The sequence below is a fragment of the Protopterus annectens genome, chromosome 4.part0, assembly GCF_019279795.1.
Source record: "Protopterus annectens isolate FY-2018-M chromosome 4.part0, PAN1.0, whole genome shotgun sequence".
In the NCBI taxonomy this organism is placed as follows: Eukaryota; Metazoa; Chordata; order Ceratodontiformes; family Protopteridae; genus Protopterus; species Protopterus annectens.
Window position 1 is genome coordinate 121460657 of NC_056733.1, and position 15909 is coordinate 121476565.

A 15909-nucleotide genomic window follows, 5' to 3' on the forward strand; every position below is an offset into this window, starting at 1 on the left:
CGTGATTGGGGGAATGTAAGATGGTAATTTGTTTCTTTGTTTGGAATTCTCTTTTGTGCCTTCTAATGGACTTCTCATTTAGGTTATCTTATACTATAAAGGTGGCGCTTTAGTCAGTTTTGGGGGGGGGGGGTTCATGTTTTGTCATGCTTCATCCCTTGCAGTTAAAGTATGTTTGAGTTCAGCTGATGGCCATTATTTTTGGTGAGTTTATGCCCATGGAGAAGTGAGAAAAATTTGTCGTGCAACTTGAGTAGAAAGTTGGTTAAGCTTACGGCTGCTGTATTAGTGTCGTTTAAGAAGAGTATATGGTTTCAGTTTGGGTCTGTGATAAAGGTTCTGAGTTTGTCAATACTGGTGCTACTGTGGTTTCTGAAAGCCTTTAATACTGGTGGCATAGGATGATCAACTGTTGTAAATGTGATTGGGCAGTGGTTGCTTAGTGATGGTAACAAAATGTTTATGTTGGAGATGGAGCTTGGTATGTTTGTAGTAATCAGGTTGAATATAGAGAGTTTGGAGGACCTTAGGTTAGGTATTGGTTCTTTAATGAGTTGAAGGAGACCTAGATCTGCTAGGAATGTACCCATGTTGGATGAAAGAGGGCCAAGAAAATTCCGGTTTAAGTCGCCTAAAATGATTATTTTTGGGACAGTTATTAGGGATGTTAGTGATGAGTGATTTGAATTAGTTTAAGGAAGAAAGGGGCTAGATAGGCTGTAGCAATGAGTAGTGGGTTGCCTTTGTGTGTTGGAACTTTTAGTAGAATCCAGTTAGGACCAAAGTCTAAGGAGGAGATTGTTTGGGCAGTGACTTTTGGGTTTAGTAATTTTTGTGCATAAATAGCCTCCACCAGATCATTTACTTGGGCTGGCATCACTGACACACTTGTAGGAGGTTAGAAAGTACTGGAAGTTGGGGAAGTCTTGTTTGACTCAGAATTTTTGACTGGTAGAATTTCTGGGTTGTGCTGAGAAATAAAATCACTTCTATGATGTAGCTTGTTCTGATGCTATGTACATTGTGGAGGGCACAGGCCAGAGTAAGAAGAGAGTAGCTGTGATGTTGAGGAAAGGGAGTTGCTGGGGCTGGGTTGGGTTCAGTGTTACTCTTTGGAAGAAGTATGAAGATTACGACGGATAGTCTGCAGGAGGTCTTTTGTGTTTTTAGGCAGAGAGAAAATGTGTCTGAGTCTTAATTATATAGAAGAGTGATCATGGCAGCAATAAGCTTAGGGAGTGGATTTGGTCTAATTACTGGGGAGTTTTGGTGGTGGTTTGTTGGTGTGAAACTTGTGGAAGTAGGGGTAATATATGGTGAGAGGACAATTGGATGGGTAAGTGATTTATGAAGATGTTTGGTATTGGATTTGGGGGGGTGAGGTAGATGAAAAGGAAAGGGGGAGGAGGCAGAACAATGTAAGTTGTGAAAGGAGGAAAATTTTATTGATTGAAAGTGTATCCGTTTGTATAGGAAGTTGCAAGTTGGGGTTAAGACTTCCAGTAATATTGTAATAATGACCGAGGACAGTGAGATTAGAGGGTTATGTGGTTTTGTGGTGGTATCTTTTTAGGAGGTGTTGCATATTTTAGTTATATAATTGCAAAATTTAATATACTTTCTGACTAGTAATCAGTGCATAAAATACCCCATATTATTGTTATCCCATGTTTAAAATGTCAATTCTGTTATCAGCTATCTATGTAGTTCTATTAGCAGAAGGCTGTTTGGAAAAGCTTTAACTCTACTAGTCGGGCAGTACTTTGCTTTGTACAGCTACCTTAACCATTAGAGGAATCATTTACATGAATGAAAAGCTACAAAGCATTACAGCTACTAACAACTGTGTAACCCTCAAACAGAATAGCCCACATTGGTATTTGTGATTGTGAAGCTCTGCTTTCACTTTGCATTAGAAGTTTTTGAAGCTGCCCATGAAATTTGTTAGTCCCATTATTTATTTATTTAGTTATTCATTCATTCATTTAACATGCATTAACCAGGAAAGTCCGATTGGGCTACAGCCCTTTTTCAGTGGAGGCATGGAGAGAAAAGCTCCACAACAGTACATAGCAATTTGCAAAAGAATAAATAATCAGCAATTTGTACAAAAAATACAACAATAAAAAGAGAATAAAGTAATGAAAACACTCACTCACAAATAATGCTGTTAATTGACAATGTACATAGTTTGCTAAAAATAGCTATAAAACTTTACAAGAAACCAGATCATAAATAGTAAGAAGGCAAAAAAGGTAGAGATAAGAAATACAGAATTTGAAAAGGTTCAGAGAGAAAGATACAAGTTGATAGAGGTATGGAGAGTAGTGGCAGTAAGGTAAGAAGTAGTATAGGAGCCAGAGAGGAATTATAGCTGCCAGAAATAGAACAATTTATAGGAAGTAAGGAGAAGAGTAGTAATGAGGTTGTAGTGAGAAAGGTTAGGGAGAGTGAGATTTATGAAAGTTAGGAGAAGGATTGATTTAGAAGTGTTAGTTAGGAGAAGGATTATAATTTGTAATTGTTGCTTTTGCTTCCTCCAGTGATATCACTAAACATAAGACAAAAGAAATGGAAATCATGCAGTTCTTTTAGTAAAACTTTAACAGAACTGGAGTCCTGCAGAGTCTTTCATGAAGTCCTGTATTTTGGCAATAGTATTCATTGCAGAGAGATTATGTAACACTGGGGGTGAAGGAATTCCTCCTTATACTTGGTGTTGTATAATCTCACAGTCGATATATTTAGAGATGTAGGGATATGGGGGAGGAGTGTAGAGGGCCTGCCACCTTGCCAAAAATGCAGTTTTTCAGTTTCTCTGTTATGAATAATTGAGTGTTGTTGACCACTTTTTTTGAAAGAATTGGTTCTGATGATTTGGTTGCTATAGAACTGATGCAAGACTGTGTCTGTGCCAAACTGCCTGTTATAAATTGTTCTCATTGCACATGGCTTTCTTATTGTACCCTTGAGATAAAAATTGTCTTACTTATGGCACTGCATGCTTGGGCACTAGTGCATGTGTAACTAAGACTAGCTGTTCTTTGTGTTTCACTCTTGCAGTCATCACCTGTGGGTTATCCCCGCTGTGGTAGCCCTCGGCCGGCCTGAATACCAGAGTCAATGTTTTTCTGCTTCTGCTGCTGTCTGATGTCAGGTCATGAGTGCTGTAAAGGAAGGCAGCTGACGCCATTATGTCAGTCTTTCTTGCAGTGGAGCCCATAGCAGAAGCAGTTCGCTAGTGTGTCAGCGGTCATTACCAGAGTTTAAATTCCAGCTAAAAACATCTAAAGCTAAGTACTCCTTTGGGGATCCTTTTTTTTTGCACTAACCAATGTCCGAAAAAGTTAACAATTGTCTCTTCTGTGGAAAGCAAATACCACACTGAGACTTCCACTCATACTGCATCACTTGTTTAGGCCCAGACCACGATGTCCCCCGTTGCCAGTTCTGTGCCCTCTTTAACGCTAGAACCATTTGTCGTAGAGTTCTTATTGTAGCCAGGTATTTTCGTCTTCCATCTTCGCAAATGATGATCTTCAGCCAACAATCTGTAGATCTTCTGAAAAAAGTAAGGATAAAGATAGAGACAGAGACCACACAAGGCTAAGTGTTCTGACTACTCTACCGCTAAGCAGGTTGTCAGTTCTCCGGAATTCAGTGAGGTGCCTTCGCAGCCCCTGATGCCCGATTCGATACCTTTGCAGGCCTCTACTGGGACCCTTTCTGAGTCCGGTATGCCGCAGAAATCTTCTTTGTCTTCCATGCCTTTGGTTGTCTCTGCTTTGCTTGGGTCTGGAGCCACGACGCAGGCACTACCTTCTGAGGAGGTTTTTTTGCACTACCGAATCTAGACAAAAAACTATGTCTTCTCCTCCGACTACCATTTCTCTCAGACCAATGGATACTCTTAGGCCTAGAGGCAAGGCCACTCCTAGGAAAACTACCTATAGCCACCATTTTACTCCTCCTCCACCACCCCAAGTTCAAATTCTTAAAACGGCGGTGGATCTTGTCACCCTTATCAGAGGTAGTTGCCACAGCTTCCAAAAGGAAAAGAGACCTTTCTCCTGAAATACTGACAGAACAGGATTTTGAGGAGTGTGATTATTCAGATTTTGAAGAGAAACAACAATCTCTGACTGCTTATGAGGATTCAGATGCAGAGGAATCCATTCCTTCTGCCTCCCCACCAGAAGATCTTTCCTTTGAGGAAAATCTTCACACCCTCAGGGAACATTTCCACTGGGAATCCCAGGACTTCCCTCAGTCTAAGAAAAGACCAAGAGAGTTTCTAGACATGCCCCAGCACAGACCCTTGGCCATCCCTCCTGTCTTAGAGGTGGTTGATGATGTGTTCTATGAATCCAGTTTATCTCCTGACGCCCTCCCACCTGTTCCCAGAAAACCTGACCGGTATTACAGAGTACCAGATTCTCACAAATACCTGTACAGAAATCCTGCTGTAGACCCAAAGTTCATTACACAGGGGCCAAAAGGAGCTATGGCTAGTTCTGCAAAAAATCCTATTCCTTCTGACAAGGACTCCAGAGCTCTGGACAGATGGGGTAAAAAAGTATACACCTACCTCTGCAACCTTAGCTAGCAGGACACTCAGCTATCAGTTCTACATGTTAAAATATCAGCAACACACTTTGGAACTACTAAAGCAAAAGATTTTAACCTTTCCTGAAAATGTGCCAATTTGAAAGAGTTATCAGATTTACTGCACTCTACTGGCTAAACACTCGTTACACTGTGGATATGATGCCCTAGAAGCCTCAAGCAGGGCAGCAGTGTCAGGATCTGTCATTAGGAGACATGCATGGTTGAAGGAACAACCTCTCCCTGATCATGACAAATCTAAATTACTTGATGCACCCTTGGATAAGGACCGCTTGTTTGGAGTAAAAGCAGAAGAGGTGCTTAAAAAGATGGAAGACAAAGCAAAATCTGTGAGAACAGTAAAAGATTTTCTTCAGGTACAACCTCCGAGGTTCAACAGGAATTTTCCCTCAAAACACTGTTTCTTTTCTGTACCTAACAGACAGGGGCAAGGTAAGCCCCGCAGGGACAGACCACCCAGACTCCTATCCCAGGGACAGCAGAGAACCAAACAGTGGACCACTTCCACTGCAAAGGCAGGGAATTCTAAGCCATCCCTCTATGGCAAAAACTCCGTGACTTCCCCCCTCTGCCCTACTTTCACTCACCAAATACTGGGAGGAAGGCTCTCCCTCTGCAAAGAAAATTGGCTTTCTGTAACAAAGGACCAATCGGTCTTAAAGATAATTTTTCAGGGATACAAATTTTCCTTCAACAAGCTCCCAGTTCCAAGATGGTACCCAGACTTACCTCCAAATTAGTGGTCAGAGGAACTGAAACAAGTCCAAACTCTCATATCCCAAGAGCAGTAGAATCTGTCCCCTCAGATTAACCAGGCAAAGGCTTTTATTCCAGAATATTCCCTGTTCCCAGAAAAGAGGGCACTTCTTGCCCCATCCTGAATCTATCCATTCTGAACACCTTCCTGGTGGTCCCCAAATTCAAAATGCTAACCTTGCAGCAGCTGCTGCCTATACTGACAAAAATGCTTGGTTAGTTACCCTAGACCTAAAAGATGCCTACCTCCACATCCCCATAAGGGAATCCTGGATGAAATTCCTTCGCTTCAGCGCAGGTTCACAACACTTTCAGTTCTCTGCATTATTGTTTGGCTTATCTACTGCTCCCAGGGTATTCACCAAATGCTTAGCCCCAGCCATAGCCTTTTGCAGACAGAAAAATATACACATTTACCCTTACCTGGACGGCTGCCTCATTCAGGCAGATTGCAGTAAAATGCTGCTCAAGGACCTCCTCTTTGTCAAAACCCTTCTAACATCCTTAGGGGGGTACGCCATCATTGAGAAGAAATAAAAGCAAACACCCTCCAGGAAGATCATTTTCTTGGGAGCACTGCTGGACACAACATCCCAAACGACCCTCCTGCCTTCAGAAAAGCAGAGCTTCCTGTCTCTATATTTTGCCCAGCTGGCTTCCAGAAGTCACCTCACTGTAAGGAAGTTCCTGCAAGCCTTGGGGTACATGGCATTTTGCATCCTACTAATTCCTCTGGCCAGGCTTCACATGAGAAAACTTCAGTAGTATCTAAAGAACCTTTGGTGTCAGCACTCTCAACCTCTAGAGACCTCTCTACCTCTGATTCCCATATAATGGCCGAGTTTCACAGGTGGGCAGGGGCCTGTGCCCAGAACAAGGGTCTTCCCTTCACCCCAACTGGGCAGACCATTACCACCATCGCCTCAGACATAGCTTTGGGCGCTCACCTAGAAGGTAGGTGCACCCAAGGTCTTTGGGATGCCCAGCACCTTCCCTTACACATCAACCAGAACGAAATGATGGCAGTACTGAAGGCTCTGACATCCTTCAAACCCCATCTCAAGCCAGGGGTTCTCCTCATCAAAACAGACAACACCCAAGTAATGTAGTACATCAACAAACAGGGAGGGACCCAATCTCACCTGCTGTGCAGGCTAGCCATAAACCTCTGGCTGACAGCCTCTTCCATGAGACTACACCTGATAGCCCAATACCTACCAGGGATCAACTCCCTGGGAGACCACTTAAGCAAAAACTTACTGGACCCCCACGAATGGCAGCTCCAGAGAAAAATCTTTTTACAAATCAGTCAGGCGTGGGGGACTTCAGAGGTGGATCTCTTTGCTTCGCATCTCAGCCATCAGCTGGAAAAATTCTGTACCAGGGAGTATCACCACCAAACGTGGATGGTGGAGACCTTGACCTTCACCAGGAACACCCTCTTTGTGTACACATTCCCTCCTCTGCCTCTTATTTCCAAGATACTGATCAAAATAATCGAGAAGAGACCTAAGGCCATCCTCCCTGCTCCAGATTGGCCCAGACAAGATTGGTACCCCTTACTGCACAGGCTGACCTTACAGCCTCCCAGGCAGCTTCCCGTGATCTCCGACCTCTTAACTCAGGTTGGGGGGGGGGGGGGATGCTGCACCCAGACTTGCAGACTCTCAATCTATCTGCATGGTTAATACTCTAAAGACTAACAAGGGGCCCCTGTTAAGCAAACAGGTCCTAGACATTATCACAGACGCCAGAAGCCCCAGCACCAGAAAAATCTTATGCAGGAAAATGGAAGAGTTTCTGCCTCCTGGAGCCAGTCCAGAGGGGGGACAATACCTTACAACCTTCCATCCCTCTTATCCTGGACTACCTAGCAGAGCTACTTAGTAGTGACCTCTCCTTCTCCTCTATTAAAATCCATGCCTCAGCCATTTCAGTTTGTTTTGATACAGAACAGCCCCTGTTCTCCCATCCTTTGACTAAGCAATTTCTCAGAGGGCTTCTAATATCAGACCTCCCAGAAGGCCACCCACTCCAGCCTGGGACCTGAATTATGTTTTGGAATAACTACCTTTTACCACCCTTCGAACCTGCTGCTTCAGCAGAACTAAGATACCTTTCCTGGAAGACTGCTTTTCTCCTAGCTATTAACTTAGCAAGAAGAGTTTCAGAACTTCAGACACTGATGGCCATTTAGCCCTTCATCATCTTCCATGCAGACAGGGTCAACCTGAGGACTAATCTTTCCTTTATGCCCAAGGTGGTGTCTAATGTAACTCTCAACCAGGCCATACATCTACCCTCTTCTTTCCTAACCCTCAAAATAAGGGGGAAAGAATTCTGCACTCACTGGACGTGCACAGACAGCTCAGATATTATCTGGATCACACTAAACCCTTCAGAAAAACAGACCAACTATTTGTCAGCTTTGTCCCAGGGGCAGAGGGGGGGAAGCCCATGTCCAAATAGATATCACACTGTATCCATTTCTCCTAACACATTGCATGGGAAATCCCCCCCCCCCCAAAGTCTGTTGCAGCATCCACTTCCACAGCATTCCTCAGAGGCGTTCCCACTAGGGCCATCCTGGAAGCTGCCACCTGGACCTCTGTCCATACCTACCTCTATTTTTGAAGGCTACAGCAGGGTTTGCCTCTGCAGTGCTTGTTGGCCCATTCCTAGGTCTCTTGCTAATCCTACCACCCCTTTCCTCAGCTTTGGGAATCCTCCCGCAGGTGATGACTGCAACATTGAAACACAAAGAACATAGTACAGTTGTGTACACTTAGCATAAATGTAGATGCTCGAGTGTATTCACTGTTGCAGTCCTGGTTTCCCACCCTCCTTCCCCCTTATATCTTCTTTCTTTAGGGAGACATAAGTTTCTAACGGTGGCTTTTAGCCACCTGGACCACTTTACCATATTTACTTGGGCCTCTGACTGGTTAGGGCAAGAAAAACTGTTGTAATGCCGTCGGCTGCCTTCCTTTATAGCACTGTGACGACCTGATGTCAGACAGCAAGCAGCAGCAGCCGATGCAGAAAAACATTGACTCTGGTGTTCGGGCCGGCCGAGGGTTACCACAGCAGGGATAAACCACAGATGATGACTGCAACAGTGAATACACTCAAACATCTACATTTATGGTAAGTGTACACAACTGTACTTTCTAATAAATATTTGAATTTGGTGTTTTCTGTTGAGCTCCATGCAAAGTTCATTTCAGTTATCTGTCTCTGTAGAAGTCCTCTGGTAATATTATATCCAAGTTGAAACCTTTATTGATTTGGTTTTTAGAAGTCATAGAGTGGATTAAGTGCCATGAAGATGGTTTCAGTTTATGGGTACTACAAAATTTCTTGCATTCCCCCACACTGAAATGAACCCAGCTAGTAACAAGCAAGTAACATGATGTTGCTCCTTTTGCTGCTGTCCTGTGATCCTCAATATTATTGCTCTTGCCGCACATAATTATTGCTTTCTCTGCTTCAGTTGTATAGTCATAGTCTTGTAATGCTCTCTCTCTTCTTTCTTTCTTTTCCATTTCTAACTCTGAAAACTTTGATTCTTTTCTTGTCATACCCTTTCTGTTTTTTTTTTTTTTTTTACTTTTTTGTTTTTATTTTTTTATTTTTGTTTTTCATTCATGGTTGATTTTTAGACCACCAAGTTTTTATTTATGTCAATAACTGCAGGCCAGCGAACAATGGAGGGTGACCGGAAATGAACTCCCCTCCTCTTCATTACCCCGCTGTTCATCCGGCAGTCCTGTGTACACCACAAAGTCAGCACATTTCATCTCCCTTCCTTCTGAAGACAGAAACAGGTAAGTTTGTTCTATTTGTTTATTATGAGTTTTTGGAGCTGTCTGTTATGAAGTAAATTGTGTTGTGGATGTTTGTGTAATTCATTATAATCTGTGCAGACTAGACAAAATAATGTCACAATAATGCATTTAGCCTGTGTAGTCTTGTTTGAGTTCCATGCATTGAAATGGGGTCTTTAAAAAAAAAAAAAAAAATATATATATATATATATATATATATATATATATATATTTTTTTTTTTTTCTTCACCAGGTGGGTTATGTACTTTATTTGTCCTGAATTGTTTCTTTGTCTGTAGAGTTTCTCCTTTAGGAATTTATTACATTTGTCATAATACTGTATGATGTCTCACTTGCTCCTGCAAGTTTTATTTTATACATCATTCACTCCCATCACTGGCTGTGAGGCGTGTGCATGTTCTCCGCATGTCTGCATGGGTTTTCTTTGGATATTCTGCTTTCCTCCTACAAAACATAATGGATTCATTAGCTTTTTTGAAATGTCCATATATGACAGAACCCACAGAGTGAGAGTTGCTGGAGCCATGCCAGACTCGAAACCGGTCACAAGTGGCGTCCCACAGGGTTCTGTCCTGGGACCACTCTTGTTCGGTATATACTTTTCCGAGGTACAGGCAAACGTGGGAGGATTATGGCTCACCAAGTTCGCAGACGACTGCAAACCGGGCGCCATAATCAACTCTCCAGCTGACACAAACATCCTTCAAAAAGGTCTCACAGAGACAGATAACTGGTGCCAGCGACATGTTTTAAAGCTAAATGCCAAAAAATGTATAGTCATACCCTTTGGCAAAAACAATGTGCCCACAAATTACCACATAGGCGGAAACCCATTAAGTACAGAGAAAGTTATTAGGGATCTGGGGACCCAAGTTGATAGCAATCTCTCCTTTGAAAACCACATTGCCAAAGTGGTTAGAAAGACCTTCTACATAGCCCACCTCATCACGAAGGGTTTCTCATCTAGATCAAGAGAGGTAATCGTGCCCCTTTATTCATCCCTCATCAGGCCCATCATAGAATACAATGCCCCTTTTGGGATGTACCTTACCCGACACCTGCAGCAACTAGAAAGACCCCAAAAGTATCTCACCAAGAGGTTCAAGGGTCTCAAACAGATGCCATATGCTGCTCGGTTAAAAAAACTCCAGCTCTACTCAGTTGCATACCGCCTACTTCAAGGCGATCTATGCCTGACATACAAAGCTATGTCAAATCCAGAATTAATGGACATGCTCCACCTCAGTGAATCTAAATCCCTTAGAGCCACACGCTCGAGAGACTTGAACATCAGCACAGAAATAAATAGAACTTGCTGGAGGGACAGGTTCATAACCCAGAGGCTCCCTTCGCTCTGGAATAGAATTCCAGTTCATGTGAGCAGAGCACCTCACTGAATCTCTTCAAGAAGAATCTCGATAAGTGGATGGGGGATCGTAGGTTTGTCCCAGGGATTACTCCCGTGTCACTATTAGACAGAGGCACAGTAAACTAAACCTTGAAAAGGGCACAGTATACTCAAATCAAGGGGTGGCATAGGCCATACAGAATCGGGCTAGGCTTATAATTGCCCCAGGGCAGATAGCCTAGTATGAACCTATGATTTTTCCCTGCCCTTGTGGCCCAGGCATTGCGAAAGGTGTTCACGATGGACCAGTTCACCACCGGTGGTCTTATTTATCTGAGTATTTCTATCTGCATAGAAGCAATGTGATGTCATGAAGTATTAAGGTGTAAACATCCCACAGTAGTCAGTTTTATGCTGGCTTGCATGTTCAATGCAAAGACATTGGTTAATTGAAATTGATTTATTTAAATTAGTTTGTAAGAAGCTGTTGATGCCAGTAGAGCTTTGGAGTTTCATTTTTGAGTGCACTAAGTTCTTTGAAATGTATTCATCACACAGTTTAACAGCATTTAACATAGGTTTATTGCTTTACATTACTTGAATGAAAAACAGTTCTCAGTGAGTTATATTAATGCATAACGATAAAGCTGTCCTGTTGGTGCAGTACTGCTCTGCTGTGTCATTTTCCCCTTCAGTATTCCTTAAACACAAGCCTGTACACCAATATCAGTTTTTTTGTGTTCAAATACAAGCTGTATTAAAACATTAGTGGCCTAAAATTCAGTAAAACCATATTTTGGAAAGTAAAATTTATCTGTTAATGTCTTGTAATGTATTTACAATTGATTTCACTACTTCTTTTGAGAATTTGAAAAAAACTCTCTAATTTCATGCACCCATCTACTCCTTTAGTGAATAAACATTCTTCAGCCATTGTAGCTGTTAGTGCATTAATTTATTTTAATGTATATCTATCTGCATTAGGTCATTTAGTTCTGTGTGCAGTAAGGCATACCTGTATGTAGTCTTCCTTTTTCACAGTAGTACTGTTTATGATCATTTTTGTGGAGCAGAATGCTCTGGCAAGCTTTGAAGGTTCTTGGTTAGGCTGTATTTCTGTATGTACTTGAGAGTACGTTGTGGAAGTAAGTAAAATCAGGACTTGATGCTGTGATTCACCTCGGCTAGCAGTCACTGTTGTTAATACAGCATATAATTTTCATTTTGACTTTCATTGTATTTAGTTTTATTGTTGAATGCATTTGGACTTACCTTCTTTAAGCAACCAGACATTGCATAATGTACAGCATTCAAATATCGTCCTGTAAATACAAAAATAATAAAACTTTCCAGCAAGTTGACCTCTGAAGACTATAATATGGGAAAAGCATGCTTAAAAATAGCAAATGCACTTAGAACAGAATGAGTTGCCTTTGACTTGATGTAATATGGCAAATCCTCTTTAAAAACAAAATTTTTGTGGTATCCATAATGGTTTTACACTGTAAATTGACCAAATGAAGTATGTACAGCTTTCTGTCACAGAGATTGTAGTAAAACAAACCACGGACGCTTGTGATTCTGTCTAAAGTTTTTAATTCACCAGTAAGAACATAAGTAAAGCATACATTGATGTGCAGGTTATAGCAGAACTTCTGTAAAAATCAAAACGGCATGATTTATTAAAGTAATGTTCCTATAGCTTTTCTCACAGCATTTTAAATAAGTAATGACATTATAATCCAAAATTAATAATATAAACAGCCTAGTATTTTCCTTATCTCAGAATCTGATTGCCAGAAATGTTTGTGTAAAAGAAGGTAGTTTACACAAAAGAAGGCATCAAATCTTTTTTGCATAAAGGTCAAATTTCTGCCAAGAGTTTTGTTCTCAGTAGTAAAATATGAGCTGAATGCTGAACTGGTCTTGAGTCAGTGCTTGTAATATTACAACTTTGTGGTACTGTAAAATAAGTCATAGATTAAGTTTTGTTTGCATTAATTGGCACATAAATGCATGTTCTTGTAAAGCAGCAAAAAACAAAACCAACCAAACTGCAAAACGAATGTGAACAAACCAAGCAGTTTTGGTTTGGAATTTACATACAGTGTGAACAATCGTGAAATCCAATTTTTGGATATTTTACTGTATGTAGATATAGAAGGATTAGTTCAGTTTAGACCATTTAGGAAGCATACAGCTTCTAATAATTTTTTACATGCGAGCAGTGCTCATCCAGCCCATTTAATTGAGGCACTCCCATTTGGGGAGTTTAAACGCATCAAGGAACACACTTCGGAAAATATTCTCTGGAACTTGGAATTTGAAAATGTTAGACACAGATTGTCTATGAGAGGTTACTCTGAAAGTTTAATCAGTAAAAGTCTAGATAGACTGTTAAATCCTAACAAGAGAGGCAATATTTTAAAGAAAGCTTTTCCAGAAAGGTCTAGGGATTATGAGGCTGGTCGTGTTAATATCGACAATATATTTTTTGTCACAAAATTTTCCCCTTTCTCTATGATGCTGAAAGACATTGTAGATTTATTATGGCCAATTGTTTGCAACAATGAGGAGATAGGTCACTTGTTCCCAAATCATGTTTCCTTTTCTTATGGCAGGTATGCCAACTTAAAGGAAATTTTAAAATCAAAATTGAACAGTTGCGTTTCGTCTGGCACTATTAATAACAATTTGCCACATGGTATGTTTAGATGTGGAAAATGTAAGATCTGTTCAAAAGTAAAAAATTTATCAGGTAGTTTGATTAATGGGGTCAAATACACTGCTCATAATTATTTTAATTGTAAATCATGTGGGGTAGTGTATATTATTGGTTGTGATTGTGTTCCACCCAAATATTATATTGGCCAGACTAAACGTCAACTAAAAATACGTATCTTAGAACATTTAGGTGACATTCGAAATGCCAGGACAGACAGCCCAATCTCTGAACATTTTAACTCATTTCATAATGGAGTGTTGGATTCTTTATTTTTTTGTGCCTTAGCTAAACCTGAATTTTACAACACTGGGAATTATTTACAGAATCTTTTGAATTTGGAAAGCAGGTTCATCTTAAAATTTAGTACTTTAAAACCAAGGGGTATGAATTTAGAAGTTAATCTTACTATCTGAGTAATATAACATTGTTTATATTTAGTAAGACATATGTCTATTTAAGGAGTTTTTTGTATATATTTATAGTGTTTCATGATATGATACATGGTTTTACACTGTGTCTCTTTAATTCTATGGGTCTATTAACTCTTGTGATTGTTTAATTACATTAATTGGTGTTACACAGCAATATATAAGGTGCAGCAAGTAGTAATGTATTTATTCCTTTGAAGGCATTCAGCCGAGGTACCGGAATAAATTGTTGCAGCTTTTCCAGTTTCCTGCTTGGTTTGTTCACAAAGCAGCAAAAAAATCAGTTTTATGATGCTGCCAAGTTCCATGGAGTAAAAGGAGAAAGTCCCAATTATGACCCAGATAACCTGGGTTCATAGGTTCATTACCTGCCCAGATGTATAAGGGAATGGCTAGGAGGGTTGGGCATGCCTCTCCAGGGGGATGAAGGAGAGACACGGTCCACAGAGGAGGGAGTAGCCCTTAGACATTGTCTATGAATGCAGGCATACAGGGTGGGAAATCAAGAGTAAGCCACAACCCCCTCCCCTCAGCAGCAGCAGTTGCTGGCACCACCCCCAGAATATCCTTAAGATCCACACTGGCTTCATCTCACTCAGAAAAGTTCATGGGAGGAAGTTGGAGCAGGTAGACCTCTCAGTGGACGGGAACACTGGGATATCAAGCATAAGTGAAGCAGGGGGATGGAGAAATAGGCTTCATAATTTAACACAGACTCCAAACTGTTATATCTTTTTGTAGCAGGTTAATGTCATCAGCATAGATAGTGGGAGACTACTTCATATGCTTATCTCAAATGGTGCTCACAACTTTATAGAAATAGCAAGGGTTCAAGAATGGATCCCCTGTTGATACACTGCTACCTTGGCATAAAGGAATAGACAGTGTGGAGCACATTTTTTACTGTGTGGACTTTTTGGATTCAGTAAACTTTTGGGCAGATATCCCCTCGCCTAGTAATTCTGAAGCATTAAAAAATGTGAATGGGCAATGGAGTCCAATGCTTTTGACAAGTCAACATAAAGAACAACTACAAATTTGGGCTGATTCTAAGTTCTATACACATCTTCCAGGAAGGAGATCACTGTAGAGTATCGCTTCCAGTTTACAGTTGTATACAGTGTTTGTACTGAACCTTTTCCTCCTAACTTATATTGATTATTATATTGAATTGCATCAGTTTCAGTGTATTAAATGAAATAAAGTTTTCAAAAGTTGCACTCTGCTCTTCAGTGCTATAAAACATTTCACATTAATTAAAGGAGTTTTGTACTGCTACAGGAAAAAAAAGTACTGGAATTGTGTGTTATTTTCCCGGCATGTCTAACACTATCTCATATCCCATTCAGTATCTGTCTGCTGTTTGTTGAATACACCTTTGAAATGTATATTCTGTCCGTCTCCAATTAGAAGCATCCTTTATGTTTGAGTAGCTCTTTTCCCTCCCCCCAGCACATTCCTTACCGTATTCTGAAACTACTTTTATGAGTTTTGCATCCGTCCTTGTTAAAGACAGAGTAATCTGTAAATTCCATTTTATAACCTAATTCAGATGAACTAATAGGAAACTTTATCAATCCACTAAAGTGAAAGAAAAGAATGTTCACCTGCTAAACTCTCTTGAAAATAGTATATGAAAGTGCTTAGTTTATTGGAACAGTAAAGCTTCCTATGTAGTTCATCCAAACTGTTTTTTTGTTAATTTGTTAAGTGATATAGCCACCTGAATCTAACTGCACACATTTAAGAGCTGTTGGCCATTTCACAAGTACATCACATTTAGCTAAGCATTTCTTATAGGTTCATAGATGGTTACTGGGCTATTGACCTAAAAGTCTTTATAAGCCTAGCCGTGTGTACCCAATGTAATACTAGAGAAACCCAATATAAAGGATCTTGCCTAAACTCGAGATCTTGGCAACGACTGCCCATATCTAGGAGAGTTATAGGTGAAATCCCCTGCAGGAATTTACAGTTTTCAGTGGATTGTCAACTTCTGAGAGACATATCTGTCTCTCCAGCAGGTCCCATTTATGTCGCAGGCCAGGTTAAGGTTCCTGGAGCGTCACTTGTGGATGTGCAGCATTTCCATTAAGTTTGTATCCAAGATTGCTCTGTAGGCCAGGCACAAGTCTCCTCTAAGTCGTCTGTACGTTTCTGAGTATAGTGACCGTGACT

At 40.8% G+C, this 15909-nt stretch overlaps 1 protein-coding gene across 1 annotated transcript in view; it reads left to right on the forward strand.

The window, feature by feature from the left end:
- The window catches only part of LOC122800225 (ubiquitin carboxyl-terminal hydrolase 36-like), a 1786736-nt gene that overhangs the window by 1188858 nt on the left and 581969 nt on the right, over nucleotides 1-15909 (forward strand). Inside the window, exon 14 of the mRNA XM_044069718.1 lies at nucleotides 9079-9209. Coding sequence (XP_043925653.1) covers nucleotides 9079-9209 — 131 coding nt within the window. The remainder of the gene's footprint in view (nucleotides 1-9078; nucleotides 9210-15909) is intronic.